Below are 20086 nucleotides of genomic sequence, written 5' to 3'. Positions count from 1 at the left end.
ACCATGAATTCGAGCACCTTAAGGCACACACAGGCCCCCAGAACAGGGGGCTGGCTTTCCTTTCTACTTTCTATGACGTCTCTTTCCTCAGAATGAAATGTCGTTCTTTACACAGACTGGACACTTGGAAGCAGCAGGGATTCAGGATGCACACAACACGGGGGTCACGTTTGGGGATGAAAGGGCTATTTTAGTTCCACACCATTATTTCATGGATCCCGAAGCCAAGATGGGCGTCAGGCACTGAATGCAACACAACCTGCACCAGTGGGGACGCGAGGGCTCTGTGTACACGATGCTCAGCTTTAACTCGGTGGCCTCTCAGTCTGTTTTTACACTGGGCTGAGTTGTCATCCGGCACATGGGCTGGCAGAGGAATTAATGCAGAGCTCCACAGAGTCAGTGACAAGGTGACTAATTTGGGATTAGACATGGCTCAGGAAGAGGGCATGTTTCACCTCAGGCCTGTTTTTACATTGTTCCATCTAAGTTGAACCCAATCCATACAGGCAGTACCTATACATAGGATGGTAATAAAAGGACAATTAAGTGAATCTGAGTTTTGGAAGATTAACTGTCACTTTACAAACAACTTTTGTCTTGTTTCAAATAAACTTAATGTAAGTGATAATTCTGGGTGGGTATCATGCGTTATCAGAATTTCACTCTATTTTATTTATTTTTAGCACCGCACCCATGGCATATGGAGGTTCCCAGGCTAGGGGGTCCAATTGGAGCTATAGCTGCCGACCTATGCCACAGCTCACAGCAACACCAGATCCTTAACCAAGCGAGGCCAGGGATCGAACCCACAACCTCATGGTTCCTAGTTGGATTATTTTCCGCTGTGCCACAAAGGGAACGCCCAGAATTTCACTTTATTTTAAATACTATCTTCCAGTCCATAACCATATGCTCATAGGTAGTTGCAGTAAATGTGCATACAATTTGGTGCTCGTCTTTTAAAAATTAAGTTCAGAAAGTCAGGACCTTGTTATAACTTAGCAGTTTCTCCCTACCCATTTCCTAGAATGGGCGCTTGGTAAATATTTGTCAGGTGACTTTTCATACATTTGCAAGCAAGAAAGTAGCCTTTATACAAGTCTATCTTTATTTGTAAAAAATAATATACAACTAAAGCTAATTTGATTTTTAAAATCAAAGTTCATTTAGTGATAATGTACATTTTATAATAAAATTGTAGTAAAATACTGACATTTGATAGTTTAAACAAAGTATCATTCATGTAAAAATCATGTCGCATGTAAAATTTAATTAGAAAATCCATAGTTCACAAAAGTACATATATTTTGTTGATAGCTCATGAGGACATTATCATAAATTTACTTAAGAGACAGAACAAAATTCACAGTTAGCCTGACATTTAGTAATAAAATTTTATGCTGAATCCACTGATATTTTGTTAATAAGGTACACTTGAAATTAATTCAGACTACCAACGAACCGACATTTTATTGTATAACCAAGACTGATTGGTTTTACAATATGGCTAAGTAATCAATTATTTCACCAATAATTTAAATGAGCGATCCAGTTGAAAAGACTGTTGACGTATACTCTTAGCGAGATAATTAAAATAAAAAGCACTAGCAGCTTTGATTTCCATTTTCATGAATACATAGAAGACAATCTGTATTTTACAGTTAAAAGTTGTACAAAAAGTCAAGCCCTGAAATATTTCTTCCCCTAAGAGAAAAGTACTGATGTTAAAATTCTTAAAAAAAAAAAAAAGAAAAAAAAAAAAAAGAGCGAGAAAGAGATAGAGGTAGTATGTGAAAAGTATTTTTTACTTAAAATGTTGAACCCCTGCACCGCTTATAAATGAGATTTAACCTTCTACATAATAACATGTCATACGAGAGTCAAATTCGTAAAACTCACAGAATGTTAAACCTGGAATGCCATTAAAAAAAAAAAAAAAAGTGGTTATATAAGTGGAAGAATTTCAATGAATTCAACAAAAAGTACACTGTATTACATAATGTCGTGCAGTTAATAGTTTAGTGATAATATATTTAGTGGTAATGTGAACAAAATACATTGAAGTATTCTGAGTCAAGTGATCTTCATTTAATCAAGATCTTACTTCTTCATATATTTTTACTATGTTGAGAAAATATCCTTCAAAACGGAGTCATTTGATTCTTCATTGTTTTAATAGCACACAATTGTTATAAGGTATCCATTCTAGCCCTACCATAAAATTAATCAATAAATAACTCTGCAAGAAATATCCATAAGCCACAGGAACTCACGTGGTTCACACTATTCTTCGTCTCTATATACAAGCAAACTGTAGTGCCTGTGGCCCTCAGACAATGAAACCAGGCAAGGAATGAAAGTTAGCAGCCTTACTCTTACCTTGTTCTAAGTGGATGCACTGGAAAGGAATAAATAGCCTCACAAAATTAATGGAGATATACTCTACCTGTCAAAGGTGAATACTACATACTTTTCATAAAGTGTAGGCAGTGTTCCTAGAAATCCCATTAAGGAAAACCCAAATTTTTCATATAAAAAGTGCACAAGGTTGTCCTGTGTGTAAAATCTCTTAATTTGGGTGCATTTTTTAAACGAAAATATTGACACTATTCGAGTACATTAAGAGTATACAAGCAGACCAACGAAACACACAAACAACAAAAGGAATGGTTTCCAACGAGATTCGGAATGAGAACAAGAAGTGCAGGGAGAGAGCCTCCCGTATCACCAGAGTGGATGGAACTGCCTCTGACGCTGTAACCTACACCTACACCCGAATGGAATGAGATGATACAGACAAGAGCTACGGGAGGGACAAAGGCGGGTCTGAACATCTGTTGGCGTTTCTTACTTCAGGAACATAGCTTCCATGAGGGAAGCGACTCCTAAAATCAGTCCATTGGTTTGATTTCTTAGAAATTAGGGAAAAAAGCAGTGGAAAATATTACTTGCTAAAATTAGCAACAGAGGAACAACACTAAAAAAAAAAAATCAAGATAAAACACGGGGAACATAGGAGCTGAGGTCCCCAAAGTACCAAAGATAGACTTCTTCACATTAGAATTTTAAAACATACAGTTAAGGGGAAAATTATCCAGGCTCTGCACAGCAAGTTAAATATGTAACCACTTCCAACAGAAATGGCCTCGTCCCCGCGCTCGGTTCTGGGAATGTGCTCTAACATCCAGTGCTCTGTAGACAAGACAGCAAAAGCACGTCATTTCATTAGCAAAGGCCCCCTTTAGACTTAAATTCACCTCTGACCCACTGGTTTATATTAATTATCAAACTACTATTTTAATAACATGTGAAGCTTGCACTATTATTTTTTTTCATGCCTATCCCAGATCACTGGTTCAGAGGTATATATGTTAGACTAGCCAAATTTACAAGTCTCCACGGCATCTTCATTCAGAAAACACTCAAACAATGGTTTCATAGTGTTATGATTGTTCCATCTTCTTCTAACAGTTTTTGATCTGGAGCACGCGTTTCAAATTCTGTATTTGTGCCACTTGCTACGGGTGCTAAGCTGACTTCGTTAGAAGGAATAAAACCGTTCTGTCCAGATTCAAAACTGAGTTCTATTTGCGTTAAGGACTCCAGGCTCTCGGTGTTACGAACAGCCTTCGGGATCTGCTGCGGCACTCCGCTGTCTTCAATGATGATGTCATCGTCATCGCTGTCTTCATCCTCGGGCTCAAAGCTCGGCTCGACCTGCTGAGGATAGCCAAGGAGGCTGTTATCCGTAGACTGGCCGGAGCTGCCAGAAGTTCGACTGTTCCTAATGACGTTATTCCTCTGGTTCGCGGGTCTCACTGTGATGATGAGGTTGCGGCTGTTTGCGATCATCATGTCTGTGACTTGATCAAGACTCTTCCCTGAAACTTCGATGCCATTAACTTCTAAAACCTCATCGTTAACAGCTAATAGTCCTGTGCTTTGAGCCAGACCTCCTGGGACAAGTCTGGATATAAAGATCCCTGGGACCTTCTCTAAGCCATGCGGTGTCACCCTGACACTGGAGCCATCCCGGATGTAGAATCCTAGAGGTTTCTCAGTGCCGTATTTGTAAAGGCGGACCCTACGATGCGTTTCTGGAAGAATATCCACATCGATAATAGAAGACACAGGTCGGAAGTCCTGGGGCATACTAATGACTATATGTGGCTTTTTTCTATGGTTGTCAGGACGCAACACATTGGTTAAAACATTCTTCTTCTTTATTAGTGTGTCTGTACCAAAGGCACTGTAGTCCGCTTCTTCTGTTTAAAAATAAAATAGAATAATTACAAAAATGCTGTTAAAACACTCATTTATCTTCAGTGGAATCTGTACAGAAAGGCTAACTCAAAAACATATTTGGTACATAAACAAACTTAAATATTAGCTTATTCTAATCAGATCAAAATGCAGTGCAGTAGGAGTTCCTGCTGTGGCACAGTGGGTTAAGAATCAGACTGCAGAGGCTCTAGTCACTGCAGAGGCATGGGTTCAATCCCTGGCCCAGTACAGTGGGTTAAAGGACCTGGCATTGCTGCAGCTACGGCTGGGATTCAATCCCTGGCCTGGGACCGTCTATGTGCTGTAGCTGTAGGTGCAGCCATTAAAAAAAAAAAAAAAAAAAAAAAAAAAAGGAGTGCAGTAGTAAGATATGCTATACCAGAAAAAAAACACTAGGTGGCCCTCTCAAGTATCATTATAAAAATCTTTACCAAAAGTTGAAGTTTGATAAAGCTCAACAGTTTCAGCACCATGGAATATGGCAAATGACATGCTGAGGAGCCTCACATTTTGAAACACCACCTAAAACAAATCATTTATACAGTATTTTCCCTATGTTTGTTTAAAAACCTATGATTTGCACGTTTATCACATTCAACTCAAGGACATGAAACTGGGCACTTCTGAAGCTTAAATACCTATAATAGAGGCTGGGCAGACAGCGTACAGGCAGACCTCTTTTTATTGTGCTTCTCCGATAATTGTGGCTTTTACAAATTGAAGGTTTGTGTCAACCCTGCACTGAACAAGTCTACTGGCACCATTTTTCCAATAGCATTTGCTCAACTTCATGTCTCTGGGTTACATTTTGTTAATTCTAGCAAAATTTCAAACTTTTAAAATTATTATACCTGTTATGATGCTCTTTGATCAGTGACCTTTGATCTCACTATTGCAAAAAGATTAGAACTTGCTGAAGGCTCAGGTGATGGATAACATTTTTAGCAAAAAAAGATTTTTTTAAATAATAATGCATTTTTAAGACAAAATGCACACATTTGCATTATAATCTGTGCAAAAATTCATGTAACTTGCTTTATCATGATATTCGCTTTATTGAGGTGATCTGGAGCCGAACCCACAATATATCTGAAGTCTGCTTATAATTAAACAAAGCAGATAATACTCATGAAATGATAATGCCATGAAATGAATGCATATCAAACACAGAGATTTTGGTCTTCTGCAGATACACTTTCCCTCAGTTTTCTGGAGGAGTTCTTTTTTTTTTTTTTTTTGTCTTTTGTCTTTTTGTCTTTTGTTGTTGTTGCTATTTCTTGGGCCGCTCCCGCGGCATATGGAGGTTCCCAGGCTAGGGGTTGAATTGGAGCTGTAGCCACCGGCCTACGCCAGAGCCACAGCAACGCAGGATCCGAGCCGCGTCTGCAACCTACACCACAGCTCACGGCAACGCCGGATCGTTAACCCACTGAGCAAGGGCAGGGATCGAACCCGCGACCTCATGGTTCCTAGTCGGATTCGTTAACCACTGCGCCACGACGGGAACTCCTCTGGAGGAGTTCTTAATCTTTCGTTTTTCCAATCTTGAAAGAGGCTGAGGTGTTACGATTTTTAACTTTTTTCTTCACTATGTGAAAAACATTAAAATGCAATGATATTTTGTTTCAGTGGCGGGTCAAAGACAACAGTGAGGGCTGAGGACTCCCAGCAGAGCAGAGCCCCTGTTTTAGCTAAAGGCACAGCCGCTCCTTGCTCCAGGCAGCTTTGCTTCGTGGACTATAGGAATCTGTGTGGCCATTTCAATTGGTCAGAGAGTCTCAGGCTTTTTTTTTTTTTCCGGTAAAAAATTCTTCCCACTTTTAAATGCTGACACCTAATTAAGTAACAACAAAAACCTGTTTGAGCAAAATAATGCCTGGGGGTTGAATTCATTCTCCAAGCCAGCAATTTATAATCTTGATGTAAACAAGGCAAAAGCAGGGCACCTAAAACCAGGTCTTCTTAAATCGCTCTGCTGGAGGCAGCCAGTCTAAAACAGCATCTCTCATCAGAGAATGAGAGGAGACAGAATCAACAGGAGGCACAAAATGTGAAATCACGGTTCAAAAATAACTGAAGTGGTGATAAACTAAGAAGTCAGAACCTCCCAGGATAAAAAATATTTAATAAGAATAAAAGAGACGAAATGCCCCCCGCCCCTCAAGAACTTGTTTAAATTCGAGTCTCGGCCACCGCTGCGGGCGGACAGACAGCGGTAACATCGCTGGACCGAGGCTGCAGGGCTTCCCGCGACATCCTCTTGTCCCCGGATGCTCAGGGCCCCCTCTGGGGATAAGTATTACTACCTTTACTTTATAGATCAGGAAACTAAGGGTACGAAATAAGTTAGAGACGAAAGTCTGGACCCAGGTGTTCTTACTAGGCCAAGACCTTGGGCCGTCAACGCCCGTGGCGAATGTTAGGGGGTGTCCGCTGCGTGTCAGAGGACAGAGAACTTGAGGATTCCTTTCTCATGCTGCTGGAACACTCTTCAAAAGCTGGTTTCAGATAAATGTACAAGACCAGTAATAATTTATTTATTTTTTGGGATACCCCCCCACTCGTGGATAATTTTTATTCATTTATGAAGAAAACATGTTTACTGTATTCTTACAAAGACAGGAACTTTCTAATTTGGCTTGGGAAAGAAATCCACTGACAAAGGAACCTTTTGGGCAAAATGTTGCCAAAGATCTATCAACAACAGCCTTCTACTGAATGTGTTTATTCAAAATTATATATTTTCGTTTTACAATTAATGAAGAAAGCCCACACACTTTTTCTAAGGGACATTCCAGACCATCTCATACAAACGGAGAACAAAACTAAGTTGCCTACATACCTATTCCTGGGAAACCTGACCAAAAAGCCCCCCAAATCTGCATAATTTGGCATCGCATCCAAACCCTGTTTGAATGCTCTCTACTAAGTTCTCAAAAGCAATATGCCCCAGTACAAAGGCACCTTTGTTCCCCCATCTAGCTAATCAGTTTCCAGCCACTGGGAAAAGAAATATTTTGGCAGAAAGCCAGGGTGCAGGGTGTCGGCTTAAAGTGTAAAGGTGAGTATCTACAGGGGATGGGGCTGACATCTCACCCGAGCGTGTCTGTCCAAGTACGAGGCGCAGAATGAGACGCGAAGCTGGTAGCCCGGCTCACGGCAGCCTTCCGCGGTGTAAACCCAGGCTTATGCACCAGCATGTGACACGGGCTTGTAGAGCGAGACTTCCCGTGTCCACGCCTGACCATCTGAGCCAGCCGACGCAGGCGAGGATCTCTACCTGGAATGCTCCTGACGGCCAGAGTGGATGTCTCACTTCCTATTTACTCACCGAGGAGGGAGCCCTGCAGGCCCTCCTTCTGAGCCTCCTACTCTTTAAACCTTAATTCCAAAACCTCTGGTTATCTCATTCCTCAGCTCAGATACAGAAGAGAAAAGCCTACAGTGAGTAAAAAGCAAACCTGAAAACAAATAAAACAAAGCTTTATATAAGTCCCATCAGCATCCCTGCACAGTAACAAAACAGTACCAGTTCACGGGAGAGGCATCAAGAAAGTTCAAGACTATGACCCATTTCAAGTTCAACAGGAAGGCAGGGAGGAATGAAATAGTTTTTGAAATTGTTCTAACTGAGGGGTAGACAACCCTCTCCTGTAACAATCTGTAAAGCAAGTAATTTAGGTATTGCAGGTCATACGGTCTCTGTTGCCAAAGCAGCCATAGGCAGTACAGAAAGGAGCGAGCATGCTGTGTTCCACGAAAACTTTATTTACAAAACGGAGTTCCTGTCATGGTGCAGCAGTGGAAACGAATCCAACTAGTAACCACGAGGTTGTGGGTTCAATCCCTGACCTCACTCAGTGGGTTAAGGATCCGGCATTGCTGTGAGCTGTGGTGTAGTCACAGACGATGGTCGGGTCTGGCTTTGGCAGTGGCTGTGCCGTAGGCTGGTGGCTACGGCTCCGATTCGATCCCTAGCCTGGGAACCTCCATGTGCCGTGGGTGCAGCCCTAAAAAGCAAAACAACAACAAACAGGCAGCAAGCCTGAGTTTGCCAACCCTTGTTCTCATCCAAAATGGTTAAATGAGATAGAAATGGCAATTTTATTTATTTTTTGTCTTTCTGTCCTTTCTAGGGCTTCCCCCATGGCATATGGAGGTTCCCAGGCTAGGAGTTGAATTGGAGTCACAGCTGCCGGCCTACACCACAGCCACAGCAACTCGGGATCCGAGCCGCATCTCGACCTATACCACAGCTCATGGCAACGCCAGATCCTTAACCCACTGAAGCAAGGCCAGGGATGGAACCTGCAAACCTCATGGTTCCTAGTCGGATTCGTTTCTGCTGCGCCACGATGGGAACTCCTAGAAATGGCAATTTTAAAAGGATTCAACATCACTTAAAACAATATTCAAGTTCTGCAGATCCCTTCACTTCCTAATGTAAGAAAAACCAATTGCCAGATATTTAAGAAGCACCCATACTATGCGGCCAGGCGCTGAGATCTAAAACAGCTAAGGTTCTTGCTTTCATGCTGCTTACAGACTAAAAGAGGTGTCAATTAACAATGAATTTGAAACAATTAAGTTATTACACAGGTGCCAAGAGCTGTGAAGTATCCTGGGCTGAGGGAGTATGTCAGTGGAACCCAGCTGGGTCTGCAGGCTAAGGCAAGGCTTCCTCAGGGAAGTGAGGCTTATGCTGAAACTGGAAAAGAAACCAGTAGCCAATCAGGCAGAAGGGAGAACTTCCAGGAGCTGCAGATACAGACCCTGGAGGGAAGGGGAAGCGACCACAGGGTGGGAGTGGAGAGAGGAGGCGTGTGAGCCATGCCAGGACAGCCAGGGCCCTGAGACGAACAGGGCCTCCAGGGAAGTGGGGAGGGTTGTGGACTTCAGCCTCAGGGCAAAGGGAAGAAAACCAAAGATTTGGTTTTTCTATAAAGCTCACTCTGGCTGTAAACTAAAGGGACCCGAGGGGGAAGGGGAAGCTGCTGCAGTAATTTAGGATGGTACCTGGCCTGGAGCAGAGGCAGCAGAGAAGGAATTAGGTTTCAAAGATAACTGGAACACAGGTGTAATACGCTTGTGTCAAAGGTATGTGTCAAAGGTGACACAAAGGTTTCTGTCACAAGCAACTGACACCATATTTTGAGATGTTACTCCAAAATTTCCTGTTTTTTTCTTCTTTTGGCCACGCCTGCAGCATGCAGAGGTTCCTGTGCCAAGGATCAAATCCACACCAGAGCAACAACCCAAACCATAGCAGTGACAGCGCCTGGGTCCTTAACCCACTGAGCCAATAGGGAACTCTCACAATTTCTTCTTCTTTTTTTTTTTTGTCTTTGCTAGGGCTGCTCCCTCGGCACATGGAGGTTCCCAGGCTAGTGGTCTAATCAGAGCTGTAGCCACTGGCCTACGCTAGAGCCACAGCAACTCAGGATCTGAGCCGTGTCTGCAACCTACACCACAGCTCACAGCAACACCGGATCCTTAACCCACTGAGAAAGGCCAGGGATTGAACTTCATGGTTCCCAGCTGGATTCATTAACCACTGCGCCACCATGGGAACTCCACAATTTCTTTTTATTTAATTTTTAAAAATTTTCTGGGGCCATACCTTTTGTTAAACTTAAAAAAAAACAAACTATTTAAATGTGTATGTCCCTTACTAAATTAAACCCTGAACCCTGACTCACTAAAATACAGCCTCAAAATACATCTCCCAAATAACATCCACTGCACAGTAGAGTTCTAAGAGATGATTTAAGTAGCTGCCCAGTTATAGGTGTCTGGGCCACAAGGCCCTATCCTAAGGGAGATAAGATTTAAAGCAAGGCCTTTCTGGTGTTTCCAATATACTCCTTTGAATAAACCCAAGACACATATATTTGTCTGATAGCATACAAAAATGGACAGTGACATAGCGAGAAGTCGTGGCATAGACATTCTGATCAGATCTGCCAAGAGTCCATGCATATCGATGGGGCTCAGACTTGGCTGATAATCCTGTCGGGCTGGGAAGCTTTTAAAAAATACACATTTCCCTGACTATATTCCACCCTGCACAAATGACTTGAGGTTTGTTTGTTTTTTTTTTTTTTTTCTTTTTCTTTAAAGATGCAGCCTTTAAATATCTTCTAAAATTGTCACAAAATAATAACCTGAACAACAAAAGAAGGAAAATTCCAGTTTGTACCTTCTCCTCTTCCTTCAAATAAATGAGGAGACTAAACACCAACAGGGGACAGGAGCTGGCAGAGGAACTGGGAATCCTCTCTGAAAATAACTTTTAAGATAGCAGGTTTTATGTTTTGTTTTTGTTTCCACGATAACAACCCTGGAAATAAGAGTCTGAGGTTTTTCCTCTAACAGTCAATTATTGTAAAACAAAACTTTTCAAGATACGCAACAACACTACTGCCACGTTCATGCCTTCAATCGTGAGCTGTCACTTGAAAAGAACTTTATTTGGTAGAGTGTACCAGATTTTAAAGGGTCAACAGGGTTTTAAAATTGTTAATGTTTTCCAAATTTGTCTTTTAAAAAAATCACCTCGTGCTATATTAACTTCAATTGCTGCTCTGCTGAATCCTAAATTGGAGGCAACAGGCCGAGAAAACAGAAAATGTGTTATAATTAAGCAGTAAGATGTAACTATACATAATGTCATGTTTTATATTCATTTCCTGAATTTAATGTTCATTAAAGTTTACATAAAATCAGCTTTCTATTTAAGCATCTGTTGAGCTTTGTTTAAATGAGAAGAAGTAACACCAAGAACTCAGGGCATTATGTAACTCTGTGGGACAGACAAGAAACACGCTGACTCTACTTCCATAAGGTCATTCCAGGTCTCAGATGATAATCTGGTAGAGCTGGGAGGGTGAGGGGTCCGAGCGGGAGCGGGGGGTCAGAAGAGGCCCCACTGAGAAAGTTATCTGAGCTGAGATCGAGGGATGAGGAGGTAGGCATGGAATGAGCTGCAGGAAAAGCCTTCTTTACGGAGGAACAGTAAGTGCAGAAGCACAGAGACAGTAACAGGCCCACTGAATCTGAGGGACAGAAAGGAAACCAATGCAGTTGCTGAAATATGAGAGTGGGAGAATGAAGGAGGGGAGGCAGCGGAGGAAGGATTTCATTCTTCTTTTTTGGTCTTTTTGCTTTTTCTAGGGCCGCTCCTGCGGTACATGGAGGCTCCCAGGCTAGGGGTCGAATCGGAGCTGTAGCTGCCAGCCTACACCAGAGCCAAGACGCGGGATCCGAGCCACGTCTGCGACCCACACAGCTCACAGCAACCCCAGATCCCCGACCCACTGATCAAGGGCAGGGATTGAACCCGCAACCTCATGGTTCCTAGTCGGATTCGTTAACCACTGTGCCACGATGGGAACTCCAAGGATTTCATTCTTAATGCAGTGGAAGCCAATGGAGGGTTTTAAGCAGGAATGAATCAACTGACTTCCATTTTGTGCTTAAGCCATATTTGTATTCAATATATATTTCTTTTTTGGCAGCCCGAGGGCATATGGAGTTCCTGGGTCAAGAACCAGATCTGGCTGCGGCTGTGGCAACACCAGATCCTGTAACCCACTGTGCCAGGCCGAGGATTGAACCTGTGTCCTCATGCTGCTGAGATGCCGCCAATTCTGTGGCACCACAGCAGGATCTCCTTAAATTTGTATTTCTAAAAACAAAAATTTTCTGTTGAATGGACCATCTATTTCTAAATCAAATTCTGAGGGTTATTAATTGTATTGGACATTTATGTCTACAGTGTAAAGAACAGGAGATGCGCGGCCTTAAGAGATGTTAGGATTAATCCTATGATCACGGAAGTGTTACAGTTCCTGTAAGGAAAACATGTGCTGGTATAATCCAGCACCTGCAATCTTTCTAACAAAGGGGATAATCCAACAAATTTGTCAGACGGCAATAGTTTAAAAACAGCCATTCTACATGTAATATCCATTTCAAACAGCAACTGACTTTGTAATGAAAATTACAACTGCTAAAAAGAAAGGCCTACGCTTCAATAATAATGATTTAAATTATTCTGCTTAAAAGGACAAGTTCTACTCAAATGTTCCGTCCTTCTCTACTGCTGCTCTTCCTTCTCCAACATTCTACACAGAGCTTTCTAAGAACTGTCCCTGGTCTCCATCAAAAATTTCAACTATCACTGCTGTGCAGACTTTCTACTCTCTGATTAGCCTTTGGATTTCCACCCTAAGCTGCAGTCCACCATCTCTGATTTCCTACCAGCCAGATACGCTTTTTTTGTCCGAAAACCAAACAAACTTTCTTTCCAACTCAGTCTCTCTTCCAAATTGTGCCTGTTTTATGGCACCGTCCCTGCAATCGGTCGGGCTCAAACCAGAAAGCTCTTTCCTGTTGGTCTCAACTCTCCATCGCCCGCAAAGCACAGTGACTCAAAACCTTCCCTTTATCTTCCTCACCTGGCCTCCTGCCGGGGCAGCTTCCCGGGTCTCTCAGCGGCCTGCTCTTTGCTCTCTCCTCTAAGACTGCTGCTCATCCCGAATGGCCAAATGAACCTTCCTGAAGTAACACCCTAACTGAACTACGCCCATTACACTTCTAGGAAATCCATCTCAGGGGTCTTTGGGAAAATGAATTTGTGTGTTTGCAGGTATTTTGTAAACAGTGCAGTGATACTGATAAAAGTCACCCTACCCCTTGAAGGTATATTTTGTTGGTGGAATTCAGTTCCTCCAAATCCAGAAAAGCAAAGATGACAATCAGTGGAATTTCTAAGCCCTGGGAGTGGTCCAATGCTTATCTTCTTCACCTTCAAGGGTAATCCCTACCCATTCTCCCACACTGCTTTTAGGGTTGGTTTACAAACACAGTGAGACTTTAATTATCCCACCAATACTGGGCTTGCCGCTCTCCAACCGTCTTCCCAACCTTCATTTACCAAAGACAAAGAAGTAAACAGCACACACCATTTATTTACACACGTGTGCAGACAGACACACAAACACAGAGGAGTTCATAAAGTTCAAAAAAAGGAAGTTTTAGGACTCAAAATACATTGTTTCACATGTTCTTTTGCACACTAACACCAATCTTTACATTCCTCCAAAATAATGACTTGCTCTCTAATTTTCCAGATAATTAACTGTTACTTCTGTGAAAAATATTGTAAAAAGAAAGAGAACATTTACCAAGGCCTATGCCATGCCAGGACACTGTCTACAGCTCATTTAAACTTCCAGTAATCCTATGAGATAGTATGTTCATTCTATAAAGACATTAAGGCCCAGAGGGATACACGACTTTCCCTCCGGTACCTATTAAACAGTAAATACAGTATTTCAAAATTAGTTGCCATCAAAAAAGAAAATTTCTCTGACTCAAAATCATACGCTCAACCACATCTTTCTTTCTTTCTTTTTTTTTTTTTTTTTTTTTGCATTTTAGGGCCACACCCCCGGCATATGGAGTTTCCCAGGCCAGGGACCGAATCAGAGCTACAGCTGGCAGCCTACGCCACAACAAGGAAGGATCCGAGCTGCATCTTTGACCTACACCACAGCTCACAGCAACACCAGATCCTTAACCCACTGAGCGAGGCCAGGGATCGAACCCGCAAGCTCATGGTTCCTAGTTGGATTCGTTTCCGCTGTGCCACAACGGGAAGTCCTCAATCAGGTCTTTCTGAATGGATAAAATTCCATTCAATAAAGTGAAGATTCAATAAACTCCTAATTTCCATTTTTTAAAAAAATCGAAGAGGTTATAAAGTACTTAAAACCACAAACTTTTAAAAGTACACTTAGTGACGTCTAAAGATGTTAATCACACCAGTAACAGCTCAGCTGTCTCAGCCCACTTGTTAGCTAACGCGGTAAGAGAAGAGTCATACAGAAGGTCTACTCATTTAAGTTTGTCGTAAACTCTGAGTACCCTTATCAATGAGGAAAACCAACAACTTCTATTTCTAAAACAATTTTTCTAAACAGTGGTACTTACCCTTTTTTTGTATAAAAATCCTAAGCAGTGGGTTGGCCGTTGAAACAGCTTTGTGGTAATTATCATCATTATTTATGGGCAGCAAATCTCCATGGATGTCTGCATAGCCTACTAAAACATCAACGTTGGGAATCTTATGAACGTGCTGCAGTAATCCATAAAACTCCTCAAACTTGCCAGGTTTTGATCTTTCCAGGGAAAACCGACGAAATTCAGCTCCAAACTATAAATACAATAAACATATTAATTAAAAAAAGTTAACAGGACCAACCTTAAAATGCATCATAGAAAAATCCACAGGCAAATATCTCCCTTAATAAAGAAGACAGTTCCAATGACACATCTGTCGGAAACCTCGTTATCTGGAGGGAAACCAACATAAGGCAGGCACAGGAATGTGCCTTCTCATGGCTGCATCTCCGAAGGGCATTCCCTTCAAGAGACGCAGGCTCATCTGAATCCCCAGGGTACCCGGGTCTCACTGGGGACTGTCCTGCAGAGTGACTCAGCTCAAACAAACCCTCCCTGTCTGCAGCCCAGATCCTGACAGCAGTTCCTCGTCACTCAGATCGTGGGGTAACAAAGATGTGCCCAAGTCTTTATTTTGACTGTTGGCAAAAAGCACCTAAGTTTCCTCCCTATAAAAGGAATAACAATGTCACAGGAAGTGGCAAGAATTAACAGCCACATGTACAAAAAGGACTTTGAGCGTCTTGGCATTAAGGTATGACACAAATGGAGGACTATTATATCAGAAATAGGCCTAGAGATAAAAAGGATATTCCCCATGCTAATGTTCAAAAAAAGCAGCTTTATTTGTATATTAAATATATGTCCTACAAGTATCCAATTAACGCAAGAGGTGTTTATGTGCTTGGCACAGTCCTGGGCCCTAGAGAAAGCAAGGCTCGGGCCTGCACCGGAGCTCACCAATTAGTGCATCAAGAGAATAATTAGACGAGCGGTTTGAAGGGATCACACAAACAGGGAGGATGACACTTCCTTCAGGCCCAATGCTTACCTTCGCAATTCCCATTCTCAGGTCTGCTTCCCTACTCTACAATGACACCTCTGCTCTCCAAATGCCAAACTAAGTGGTCCTTATTCAGCATGAAGGACTGGCTTCCTCCAGTCCATAATACACAGGATCTGTGACTTCCTAGGGGAGTAGCCTGGCATTGCCTTGAACATGAAAACCAAAGAAAGGTTAATCAGCCTTCCTCAAAAAGTGTCGCGGTCACACACGTTTGGGAAATGCTACATAACTAAAATCATGCTCTCAGGAATCACTGTGGAGATCAGCTATCAAAAACTCTGTGAAGTCCTGTGGTTGATTAAAACAAAAAACAACAAAAACTTTTCCCCCCTTTTCAGCCACACTTGAGGCACACAGAAGTTTCCCAGCCAGAGATGACATCTCAACCACAACTGCCACATATGCCACAGCTGTGGCAACACCAGGCTGGGGATTGAATCAGCACTGCTGCATATAATGCTGGATCCTTAAGCCACAATGTCACAGCGGGAACTCCCAAAACAAAAAAAATTTTAAACAAATGTTTGCCAAATGTGTTTGACCACTGAACTTGTTTTTCCTCTTAATATCTATTATTGGCAAGAAACACTAATGTACACTAAGACAGCCTTCTGCATGGAGCAGTCTCTAGCAGAATAATTTGCTCAGGTTACAATGTGTCAATTCATCTCCCAAGGACCCCATGGGATCTCTGGATTCAGTGCTGTTGCTACATCTATGAAGTTCATCTGCTTTGCTTACCCCAACACTACCCACTAGTTTTAAATTAAAATAAAACTTACTAAAACCGCCTCTTACTTCTAATAAATTAAAAGTTTCCAAAACACATTCCTGAAACATAAACACTAACATTTGTCAAGAAAATAAGGTGACTCATACTTAAAGCTCTCAAAAAGTTTAGTCACACCTTCACGTTTCAAAGTAAGTAACAACTTGGGAACACCCTTGTTATCAGTTTGTCTTATGATGTTATCCAAAGTCATAGTTTCTCCTCCATTTTCTTCATTCTGGTATCACAATATCCTAGTGCTTTCTGATTCACCCCAGGGTTTATTACTTCCTCTGGTGAATGGGAGTAAGTTCTATTAACTGAACATTTTAGGGCTTCAGTGTTTTTGCTGAAGCTTTTGGATAAAAATTCTTTGCTCAACATTTTTTTCTCTCGCTTAAACATTATGATAAAAACAATGGAAAATTGTATGGCTTCACAATAAATGTGCCCTTCTGCAATGTTAGCAGAAAAAAAAAAACGAGAGAAATTGTTATGCTTCTTGCAGCAAAACAAAAGGACTAAGAGAAGTTTTTACTACATTTAGAAAATACTAAAATAAAGACCCAATCAACAATAATTCACTATGTGAACCATTTACATTTTTTAGCCCTGTGTAGCTTGTCCTAGCCACCTAGAATGTGTGTGGACATCCGTCTCCCGGCATCTTTTGGTATGTTCTAGAAATGCAAACAATTTTAAGATTCTGTTTGCCCACAAATAATAACTAGGAAATGTACAGACCAAAGACTATTCCAAGTCTTTAATAACCCAAGGTTATTAAAGGACACCACCTTGCTTATTGATTAAGAGCTTTTCCAACTCTGGAGAAACAGGATGATACATCAGTTACCAAAGTCACATGGTAACTGGCATCGCAACTTAACTATAGTTATATTTGTATTATCCATTACTTGTGCTATTTTCCCTTTCCATGAGCAAAGATAATAAAGTTGATACTGTTTTCTGTGCAGAAGAAAAAGATCCTGAAAGGTGATCTGGACATCACCTAGTTGTGGTTACAAGCTCCTGGAGAACAACTTTGTAAAAAGTTGTGATATCACTAAGGTAGTGAAAAAGGAAGTATTGTTTCACACATCTGTCCAAATATTTTTTAAAGGGCAAAGATGCCAGGTGTTTTATTTAATCCATTAAAAATAAATGCATATTTAAAACACAAGGTGTCAGGACACACTAGAAACAGCACTGTGCCTATTTATCAAGAGCTGGAACTCGAGTGGGACCTCACTTCATGAGATGCAGGTTCTCAGAATGCCTTAATTCTATTTAAGAGACATGATTCACTAGAATGACAAGTAAAATACATAGTATGGGAAAAAAATCACAGATCAGTTGACAGAAGAGAAGGGCAGTAAGCCTGAAATTCCAGTCCCCAAGACCTCAAGGTTTCCGAGTCCCAGAGATAAATTACTACTTGACTGTATTTATCAGTGCACCTAGAAGCCTTACTCATTTTTTTCCAATGATAAAAAATTAAAGACTTGCTACCACGATTAGGACCGCAAACTGAATTTCAAGATTATGCAATATCATAAGTGTTTTTCTTTTCTTAACCTCAACTCCTACAAACCCAAACTAGATTTAAAACAGAAATGCCATGAAAAGGTTCAAGCTCTGGGCACGGAACCACTACCACCACTACACTAGAGGGAAAGTTCTATATATTTTGAGTTATTCTTAACTTAGTTCAAGCATGTTACTTCAATTTGCTATGGCAGTTCCATGGGGGACACTGGAAAGTGTATTCCTTAAACTGCCATAATTACATTTATACTCTTATTAAGCAGAACAGTTTCTGAAACTAGTGCCTATTCTGATACACGAGTTAGGTTGAAAATTACATTTTAAAATAATGTTAATAATAAGTGTAGGAGTTCCCGTCCCGGAGCAGTGGTTAACGAATCCGACTAGGAACCATGAGGTTGCGGGTTCGGTCCCTGGCCTTGCTCAGTGGGTTAAGGATCTGGCGTTGCCATGAGCTGTGGTGTAGGTTGCAGACGCGGCTGGGATCCGACACGACGTTGCTACGGCTCTGGCGTAGGCCAGTGGCTACAGCTCCGATTAGACCCCCTAGCCTGGGAACCTCCATATGCCGCGGGAGCGGCCCAAAGAAATAGCAAAAAGACCAAAAAAAAAAAAAAAAAAAAAGTGTAGATATTCTTAGCGCAATGATCTCAGTTACAGCAATTTACAGAACTTTACTTATCAACTCTGGATAATAGAAACCATTCTATCCACAGGCTCCAGGGAGCCCTCCTTACTCTACTGCACTGAAAATCACCCCTTGATTTTGCATTCTCCTCCTGTAATCTTACATTCAATGATATTTCATTATTTTTTAAGTTGATACGGTTTTACTTTTCTCCTCTTCCTTCATGTGTTTTGATCTTCCCAACGCCACATGTTGCCCGGCCCCTGTTCTCTTTTGCAGTCTCTGAAGCCTACACCTTATCCTTAAAAAGGCTTTAAGATTTTGTCATAAAAAGCAGAGCTTGTCGAAGTCATAACCTTTCTGAGCTCCTCATGTTCCTGGAGAATCAGACTAGATTATCTAAGTCCCTTTTGGCTCTTCGATTCATGTTTGGGGGTGGGGCGGGGGATCATCTTCAAATTCCAGCTCAAAACTCCCCTTGGAAAGCATTCCCTTACTAATCTCATACGCTATCCTGCTCAGGGAGCCTTGCAGTTTAGGAATTCCGTGGCTACCGAGGTAATTATCAGCAGACTGACATACCGTTGGTCGAGAGTGAAAACACTTGACGTGAAAAGGTAGCATGATGGAATGAAAAGAGCACCCAGATTCAAACTGTAAAGGGCTAACGAAAGTAGAGATTGTGTTAATTTTATAGATTAAATGCATGCCAAAGTTAGAGCTAGAAAAATCCCTAGCAGGAGGCAAAGCTAACTTTAGAAGGGCTCTTAAGTTCCCTGGGCTCTCTCACCACTACTCGATGCACCCTTGAACCACAGGAAGAGGTAACATTTTGTGACCATGGGTGTTCTAAATACCCTTTACTCATAGGCCAGGAGATAGAATTCCTCCAAATGTTTCGTACCACGCTCCGCTCAAACGTCTCCCACCCTCGGGTAGACCTCGGCCCTTGCTCCCATCCTAGAACAGGAACGATTTTTATGGAAGGAGACTGGTCTTTTTCCTACCTGGAGCAGGGGCAGACACGATGCCCCCACCCTCGCCCCCTTCTCAGCAAGTTCATTACCCACTTTCTTCTACCTACAAAACCCACCACTGCGTCCCCTACGCTCTCAAGCCCCCGGGCAGCTCCTAAGGCCGGCCCTGGCCAGCCCCTGGCCTCCCCCAGGCCCCAGTCGGTCCCCTTCATCCCCACAAGGCCCCGGCCCCAGTCCCCATCTAGCTGGCCGCTCCGCCCAGCCCGGGCCCCGCGCACCTTGCTCTTCACCTCCATGGTCCCTAGGCAGCCGCTGCCCGCTCCGTGCCGGTGGCTGCGGTTCATCCTGAGGCCGGGCCCCTCAGCGGCCTCCTCCAGCGGGGCCGCCCCTGGAAGCGCAGGGAGCTAGTGCGCGGCGGGTGGAATCGCGACGCGGCTGCGGCCCGGGCGCCTCCTCACAGGCACCTGCAGAGGGGCGGCCGCAGCTCGGGTTTCTGCGCAGAGCTCCGCTCGACTGGATCCTCACGCGGCGGAACCAAGGGTCGGACTGGCGGCGCTGCAGGCGGGGACGCGACTCCCTCCCTCCCGGCCTCCGCGGCGGCGGAGACGCTGAGAAGGAGGAGGAGGCGGAGCAGAGGAGACAGGCGCCGCAGCCTCGCTCCCGGCCACCTCCCCCGCGAGCCCGCGCGCGCGCGCACTCGAGCCGGGCAAAAGCCGCGGCTCGTGCGCGCGCTCACCTGCAGCCTCCGTAGACGCCTTGGCCGCTCGCGCTCCGCCCACACCCAATGGGAAGCGCGCACCTGCGCCCTCAGCGCCAACCAATTGATACACGCCTCGCGAAGCGCATGG

At 43.0% G+C, this 20086-nt stretch overlaps 1 protein-coding gene across 1 annotated transcript; it reads right to left on the bottom strand.

The window, feature by feature from the left end:
• Nucleotides 1–3438: 3438 nt before the first annotated feature.
• On the bottom strand, nt 3439–19582 carry PARD6B (par-6 family cell polarity regulator beta). The gene is made up of 3 exons (NM_001130532.1): nt 19517–19582; nt 14284–14506; nt 3439–4268 (listed from the first exon to the last, which is right to left on the bottom strand). Exons 1-3 carry the CDS (start codon nt 19580–19582, stop codon nt 3439–3441), a joined length of 1119 nt encoding a protein of 372 aa, NP_001124004.1.
• Between the last annotated feature and the right edge of the window lie 504 nt (nt 19583–20086).

This window comes from Sus scrofa, chromosome 17 (genome assembly GCF_054392235.1).
Source record: "Sus scrofa isolate SSC_HxYL_T2T_F1_AM1 chromosome 17, Sscrofa_HxYL_maternal_Yorkshire_Landrace_v2.0, whole genome shotgun sequence".
Taxonomy (NCBI): domain Eukaryota; kingdom Metazoa; phylum Chordata; class Mammalia; order Artiodactyla; family Suidae; genus Sus; species Sus scrofa.
Note: the sequence above shows the minus strand (reverse complement) of the source record. Positions and strands in the feature narration are given on the sequence as shown.

What these genes read in the sequence shown, in the direction of transcription:
- PARD6B (NM_001130532.1), bottom strand. Translation starts at nt 19,582, where the DNA reads ATGAACCGCAGCCACCGGCACGGAGCGGGCAGCGGCTGCCTAGGGACC. An exon ending in CCATGGAGGTGAAGAGCAAG is followed by an intron (nt 14,507 to 19,516) that starts GTGCGCGGGGCC and finishes TTGTATTTATAG; the next exon opens with TTTGGAGCTGAATTTCGTCG. An exon ending in GATTTTTATACAAAAAAAGG is followed by an intron (nt 4,269 to 14,283) that starts GTAAGTACCACT and finishes ATTTTTAAACAG; the next exon opens with AAGAAGCGGACTACAGTGCC.